The sequence below is a fragment of the Heptranchias perlo genome, chromosome 32, assembly GCF_035084215.1.
Source record: "Heptranchias perlo isolate sHepPer1 chromosome 32, sHepPer1.hap1, whole genome shotgun sequence".
In the NCBI taxonomy this organism is placed as follows: Eukaryota; Metazoa; Chordata; class Chondrichthyes; order Hexanchiformes; family Hexanchidae; genus Heptranchias; species Heptranchias perlo.
This window is the reverse complement of record NC_090356.1, coordinates 17250779-17258738: the sequence shown is the minus strand read 5'-3', so window position 1 is coordinate 17258738 and position 7960 is coordinate 17250779. Positions and strand designations below refer to the sequence as shown.

At 43.8% G+C, this 7960-nt stretch overlaps 1 protein-coding gene across 2 annotated transcripts in view; it reads right to left on the bottom strand.

The window, feature by feature from the left end:
- Window positions 1-7960, bottom strand: part of vwa1 (von Willebrand factor A domain containing 1) — a 40607-nt gene that overhangs the window by 9205 nt on the left and 23442 nt on the right. Inside the window, exons 3-5 of one of the 2 annotated variants that reach the window (XM_067970495.1) lie at window positions 6032-6310; window positions 2075-2347; window positions 15-339 (exon numbers count right to left, since the gene is read on the bottom strand). In XM_067970495.1, coding sequence (XP_067826596.1) covers window positions 56-339; window positions 2075-2347; window positions 6032-6310 — 836 coding nt within the window. In that variant the 3' untranslated portion in view covers window positions 15-55. The remainder of the gene's footprint in view (window positions 1-14; window positions 340-2074; window positions 2348-6031; window positions 6311-7960) is intronic. The other variant, XM_067970494.1, reaches the window with a different exon arrangement.

The window sequence follows — 7960 nt, the reverse complement described above, 5'->3', positions numbered from 1 at the left end:
CAAGTACATCTCACCTGGTTAAATGGCCAGGCTTGGTACCTCCTGGTTGCTTCAGTTACCTACCCCGTCGCTGTGGTGTGCGTGCCGTCCTGCACAACCCTCTCCCTGTTCCATTTCTGTACACTGCCTTCACGCAAATCCGGTTGTCGGTCCCCGGAATGAGGTCTGTTAATAGCACGTTTCGAACCTGTGCTGGGACAGTCCTCACAGACGGGCTTCTTTGCTGACGGGTGCACCGCACCCTGTACTGCAGCACTCTGCCTCTGGCAGGGTCCCACGAGGCTGTTACACTGGTGGGACCAATGTCAATAAACTTCAGGTCTTTGACTTTAGAATTCACTGTTCAGAACAAAAAGAGAGAACAAAAATAACCTGGTATTAAAGATAAGGTCTCAGATTAGTGATGCACAACATGTGACAGATGATTGTCCTATGTTTCTGTTCCATTCTTCTGTGTTTAAGTTCGTTAGAAGTGGGTGGGAGTAGATAGTGGCTAGGGAGTGACCAGGTTATGGTACAGACTGTTTCGCTATGGAGCCAGTGCCAGTGTCAGGATTTCATAGCTCAGGTACTATACATGTCTAATTCATGTACAAAGCTTTGCTTACATTGCATTTAACACTTGTATCAGAAGAGCAACTGTTACCTCAAGTTGACTTTGTTGGGAGGGCACAATCCTTTACATTTTCTGATTGTGTCCAAAGGTTGAGCTGCCCCCAATGGCAGAAGGTGCTACATGATATCCAAAAGATCACCAAGCACCTGAATGAACCAGTCTTGAATGAACCAGACCTGCTTACTGTCCCCTAGACCTCCCCATGGGGCTTCTCCCGGACTCCAACATGGGCAACCGTTTAGGTTTCTTGCTAACTGCAAGCAGATTGTTGATCCCACTAAGGAGACAACAGGATGAGTCTCCTCTATCGTGGTGGATATGGATTGAGACGCCACACAAGACAACCTGCCCTTCCACACCCCCCCCCCCCCCCCCACCCACAACTACACACAAAAAAAATGCATCCACTGACTGAGGGTCTTTGAAATTTGGTTCCATTGACAACACTCTGCACTCCATTTCTCCCTTCTAACTTCAATCTACTGCTCTGTGTACAGCAACCTTCACTCTGGTTTGACACACATCTAGTGGATAGCCTCAGCCATGACCTCATTCAACCTGCAGCCCCACTGCACAGCTCAACAAGAAACCCCCTGTCATCTCCCCAGAATCAGGAACTTCAGCGAGGAGGTCATGAAATGGTATCTTCACAGATCAATGCAATCAAATCATGAAAATCTACCAGTTGTATGTTGCCAGCTCTCAGACTCAGATGGGTAATGGGAAAAGTTTGAGTGAACAGAAGTGTGGAGGCATCAACTTAAAAGGGACACCATCTTCAAATGTGTTTGGAAATAAACAACTGTTTATTACATGAACAACATGACATGACTTAAATGGAGTTGAAACACTGCATTGCATCATTTGTGTGTGACAAATTACAATTAGCTCTCTGGGCTCCCCAAAGCACAAAATGATCACCCTGTTCTTTTTCCATGAATACAGTCTTCCTTTAAATTTCACTACTCAAGCTGCAAAATTGCATAAAAATAATAAGAGTATCTGGAACATCTCCTGAAGATGGTCCTCGGTTTGTTTGGCCTGCGCTGTGACAATTCCCACAATCTCATGGTCATTGGGCTCTCCATTTGGACACCTGATCAGACTATATCCATCTGTTTCTCCTGCACAGTTCAGTCACTACCAGATCTGTGGGATCACTAGTTCTTCGCAGACTCACCAGATGCTTCCTGGAGGGTTTGACTATTAGGAGGAATCAACCTATGGATGATTGAGGACTTGTGATAAGCTCAGAGTCTCTAATGCTTCCCAGACATGTCCAAGGCCTTGATTCAGACCCTTTTGTAGGTGAGTACAAAACAGAGGCACAGACCTTATGTTTGGGTGAGTGATCTGTTTAGTTGGAGTTTGTGTGACCAGGTATCAGTTGGGTAAAATGTTTTCACTGTAAAGCAGAGTTTCACAGCGTTTCTTGGCTGCTGCCGCAGAGCCTCTTACCGTCCTGAGTGCAAGCTTTCGCTGATAATGCTTTTGTTCTGCCGGATTGGTACAAGGCTGACACGGTGACCAGGTAGGTGGTGTTAGGCTCCAAGTTGTTCACAACGGTGGTGTTCTGGTTGCCGTCGATGGTGAGCAAGCTCGGCTCACCCCCCGGCAGGACCCCGTACACAACCTCATAGGAAACAACACTGTGTGGAGTTGGGGCCCAACTGACGTGAAAACTTCTTGGTCGTGACTCCGAGATTACGATTATTTGTGGGCTGGTCTCATCTGGAGTCACAGAAAACAAAATAGTTTCTGAGTTAATGTGTACAATTAAACTGCTGCAGAAATCCTCACAAAATTGTGCTAGATATTGACAATTTTCACAATAATAACACACCAATAAATTAATAAATTGGTATTTTCTAAATTAATGTGATCATTATTTTATAATCTATGTATCAAGGTACAAGTCAGTAAATGGTCCTACTTTGCTGAAATTTAAGTTCTGGCTGGAGGGATGGTCACTGTTTACCAGCTCCTGATAAACAGATATTCCCAGATCAACTCTCATTAGGTTCATTACAGTGGAACACAGTTACAGTGATCGATTTGGCCAATAGCCCAAATGATCACTAACTGACTGATCAGTTAATCAGAAGGTAGCAATCCCTGATGTATGCTGCTGGTTCTTTAATTACCGACATTGGCCGCTGATCGTAAGGTCCCTGATGTGTGCAGCTGCTCTTTTGATTTCCAAAGTGCTACTGGGCAGTGCTGCTCTATACTGATGTGCTGTTTAGAATGTTGATGCTTTTAGTTTGTTCTGTTCATTGCTCTTGACCTAAAACTGACATTCTGAATGAAGCACTGCTCAGGAGCTTAAACAGCTGGTGAGTGTGGAGCAGCACTGCTCAGCTGTTTAAAGTTTTGGTGAATGCTGAGCAGTACTGCAATCACTCATTGTGTTTATATTGGTTTCATGTCATATCGGTGCCACTGGGTGTAACAAATCAAACAAAGATTACAAGGACGATACCAGAACTGAGAGGGTACAACTATCAGGAAAGACTGAACAGGCTGGGACTCTTTTCTCTAGAAAAAAGACTGAAAGATGACCCGATTGAGGTCTTTAAAATTATGAAGAGCTTCAATAGGGTAGAAGTAGAGAAGATGTTTCCACTTGTGGGGGATAAGGGCCATAAATATAAGATAGTCACTAATAAATCCAATAAGGAACTCAGGAGTGGTGAGAATGTGGAACTCGCTATCACATGGAGTGGTTGAGGTGATTAGCATAGATGTATTTAAGGGGAGGTAGATTAAGTACATGAGGGAGAAAGGAATAGAAGGATATGTTGATAGGGTGAGATGAAGTAAGGTGGGAGGAGGCTCGAGTGGAGCAAAAGCACTGGCATCGAACTGTTGGGCCGAATGTCCTGTTTCTGTGCTGTAAAATTCTATGTAAGCTTGCACTGGGTTTAGCATTGGCAGCACCAGACTCGTGCAGCAGAAGCAGATTTTATTGCACTGCACTAAGCCAATTTAAAAGCAGCTACTGAGTTGTCCTCAAGATCCTTTACAGTCAGCTAGTTAAGGACAATTAGCAGCTCCATGTTAATATCATTACCTGGATTAATAGTGTTACAACTGAATCAATTGTCTTTCAATTATGGGGAGCTGCCACTGAACAACCAAACTGTACTGATCACTAGAAAGAATCGCAAAACAGTGACCAGAATAACAGGGTTCCACTGTATTTAATATAGCACCTAGATATCTGACTTCACAAATTACGTTAATGCAGTGTGTAAATTAAACTCAGAAAATTCAGTCACAGTTCCCTTCATCCTACCCTGACACACAGCACCTGCAGTGTGTGTGTGTGTGCACCGAATGATCTTACACTTTGCTCGCCTGATCCCAGGAAGGTCACATCGACATTCCGAAGTAAGAATGCTTGGACATTAGGGTCACAACCTTGCTGTAGCTGGGCAACCTCCAAAAGCTTTTCAGCTCAACTTCTGAAAGCTATTTTGGCCCCGAACACTCGTAACAACTGCAGTGTCCAGATGCAGCAGCAGCTTCCTGTCAAATACTCACTCAGCTAATTACCAATTACAAGGACAGGGAGCTCGCGGACTTTGTTGGGGAGAAGGCATTGAAGAGTACAGTGAGAAGGGGGGTTGACCTATGAAAAAGGTGCAAGCTTATTGCATTCAATAGCCGTTTACAGTTCCTGAATATCCTGATTCTGTTTGTGTGGAACATGTTCTGTCTTGGGTTGCCAACCCTCCTGCATTGTCCTGGAGTCTCCAGGAATTAAAGATTGATCTCCTGGGCACTGCTGTGAGCAACCCAGGAGAAAAATCATAGGGGCTTATAAAAAAAATTGTGTTTTCTTCATTTTCTTTGAATACTTACGTTTATTAAGTTATAACAATATTGGAGATGGGAAAAAAAGGATGTTTGACTGGATGGGGCGGTTGGAGTGGGAGGTCATGTGATGAAACCTCCAGGAATACATTCAAACAAGAGTTGGCAACCCTAGTTTTGTCTGATTTACAAAGTGCCACTTCGTAGTTCACAGGTGATGTTTGTTGTCCATTGTTATGGACATATTAGGTGAATACGTCTGGGCTTCATGAGGGCCTCAGCCTGTGCAGGCCCAATTTCTCTTTTAACAATCAGGCAGCCTTTTTCTGGTGAGACTGAGGTCCACTAGAACAGCACGTCTTGACAGGAAACCATTCCAAAACATTCTAACAGGAGGAATGTCGGCAATCAGAGACAGATTCTATCGCCTGAATTTTTCTTGTTGGCAGGGACTTCTAGCTGCTACTTTGACCTTGTTGTAACCCTGACTCGTTTTCCTGGGTTGGGCCTGGTGGAATTCCCGCTGTCAAAAGGGAGGCTGCTACTGCAAGGATGAAAAATTCTGGAGGTGCTGAAAAGGTGAAGCAGATGGAAGAGCCCTGAAAGGAGGAATGAGAAATTTATTAAAGCCTCAGGCAAGTCTGAAGCCTAAAAATGTAGCTGTTTGGGGCCTATAAAAGAGGGAAAGGAGGCTATCACTAAGCCCTCTCCCTCCTTCCAGAAACTTGGATGCTTGCCACTGCTCCCACAGGAACTTGCACTAACCCTTCTCCTGGTGGTCCCTAAGGCTAATGGACACAGCAGCGGTAAACAGGAAAACCCAGTGGTATGCCTGGCCCTGCCTCCCCACTGGCATTTACATGGTGTTGAGTGGCTGTCCAGCAGGAGAGAAATGCAAGTTGGTGCAGAAGCATGGAGGTAGTCCTCATCAACCAATTTTCCTTTCTTTTCCACTGCTATCCCATGTAATTTTGGGTGAGATAACAGGAGAAAATCCAGTGCTATGTGCCTACACCTAATTTTTACAGCACTAATCTCCAGGTGCTAGACACACCCTGACATGCAAATATTACACATGAAAACACTCCCTCCAATGTCCTGCCCTCATCTCCTGAAGTTACAGATTCTTATTGGGGTACAATTCCATGGGCACCAATCACCTTCAAGTACCTCACCCAAGTGGCCATTCGTAATGTGTGAGTCTAACCAGAGAGTCCTCGAGATTCTGTGGGGTTTCTCCCAGTCTCTACCATTTTTTGGAGGGGCTCTGTGGGTTTCGACCAGCGTTACAGCATGAGATCAGCAGACCACCCCCCACCCACCCCCAAAAAATAAAATAAACACATATGGACAGACCCAGTGTAAGTGGAGTCAGATAAGGAGTCGGATCCCTGCTACAGCTTGGATGATTTTGCTCTCCATAGCCAAGGAACTGAGGGCAATTGTAATTCTTTCCTACCACCTTTACTGGGATCAGCTAACAGACTTGCAGTCTTCTGTTGAAGATTTTTTTCACTTGACAGTGTGTTAATATTCTTATGAACTACCTTTTTGATTTCAGATGGTTCAGGTTACAGCACACACATCAGAACTCACCTTGCAGTGTAGTTACCTTTATCACAAGGGGTTTGTTATAGTTGTTGTCATGTATAGGAGTAAGTTTCACTTCGTAGGTGGTCTCTGGGAACAGCTGTCTCAAAACAACACTTGTTTCATCCACAGTGACAGTTTTCCATGATTTCCTTTGAGACTCAACGAGCGGAGTGTACTCAATCAGGTAATAGTCTGTGTCACTGCTAAGCAGCTTGGGCCACACCAGTCGAAAGCTGCTCGCTGTGATGTCCAATGCTCTCAGTTTTTTGACCTGGATAATCTCTGTAAGGGAACAAACCCAGGAGAAACAGATATCAATGAAAACTTAAAAAAAACAATTGTGTGTGTGAGACATGTATGTATGTGATGTAAGGTGTGCACGGGAAGGGCCTTTGTGAAAGTGTGTGACATGTGTGGACAATCGCATAGCAATCCCACAGCAATTGCACAGTAAAAAAAAAATCACACAGCAAAATCACACAGTAGTACAACTTTAACAATGAGAACAGCGACCCATCTTGATCAAAAGTGACATTTGAGACACTCACAAAAAACTCACATTTAATATTATAGAAACACTGTGCAGCTGTGAACAGAAACAGTTGGTTGGGTTGTATCAGTCTGCATGGATTTTGGCACTAAGTAGTACAAAAATCAGACTTGAGCAGCCACAGCAGGTCTGTTGTAGCTGAGAGAAAGTGAGAAACAGAGAATGAGCGAGAAACAGAGACAGATACAGAGGGAGAGAAAGAGAGAAAAGACAGCGAAAATGAGAGACAGGCAAAGAAGAATAACAGAGAAAATGGACATTAAGACTGCAGTTATACTGACACTTTTTTACTACTGAGTTATGTGTGTGCATTGATGTACAAAATGGTAGTGTCACTACAGATTCAGATCCTGACCTGGCTTTTGAGCCCTAGATGTTATAAACTTACTGTTCAGTGTTTGTAATGTTACTGCAGATATCCCAACCCTATTCTCCTAACATTATAAATGATTGTAGCTCTCTCTTTCTTGATGTACACATGTGCAGAATTGGTTTGTGGCTGCAACCTGCAGCAAAATGCAGCTGGCAATATAACTCTGGGCTGTTGGCTGCACGTGATGTGTATGCCCATAGCTGCCAGGAAGAGATCAGCAGCTGCATGTTAACTGCAGCCTAAGAGATCTTAGATCAGCTTCTCATTACGCCAGGTCAGTAAAATTGGGTCAAAATCTGAGTCACAGCACCAGAGATGGATTTTGTCAACTCCTTTCAGTGCGACATGCCCAGTGCTGGGTAAATAAACGAAGTTGCATTTATATTGTTCCTTTCATGTCCTTAGAACATCCCAAAATGCTTTACAGATGAAGTACTTTTGAATTGTAACTGTCATGTAGGTCAGCAATGATCCACTGTCGAATTCCAGCAATACGCTATACTTAGTTTTCTACGACAGAGGGGAGAACTCAGTAACGATTACAGGATGATGGAGTCTGTTAATTGCCAGTTAATGTTGATATGAATCGACTCCCCCCCCCCCACTATTAACCTGATTTCTGAAATACCCTAGAAAAATTATAATGACGTTTATGATGATCACTTATTGGGACGTTTTGACCTCTCTGTGCTCCTGCAACTTGTCCTCTTAATTCAACCATTTAAGCCCCGGTATCATTCTGATGAATCTGCACTGTACCCCCTCCAAGGCTATTACATTCTTCCTGAAGTGTGTTGCCAAAACTGAATGCAGTACTCCAGATTGGGTCTGACCAGAGCTCTGTACAACTGAAGCATAATCTCTCTCCTTTGTATTCTAGATCTCCTTGAGATAAAGGGCAAAATTCCATTAGCCTTTTTGATTATTTTTTGTACCTGTGCAATAGCATTTAGTGATTTGTGTACATGGACACCGAAACCCATTTGCTTCACTACAGTTGCTAGTCTTT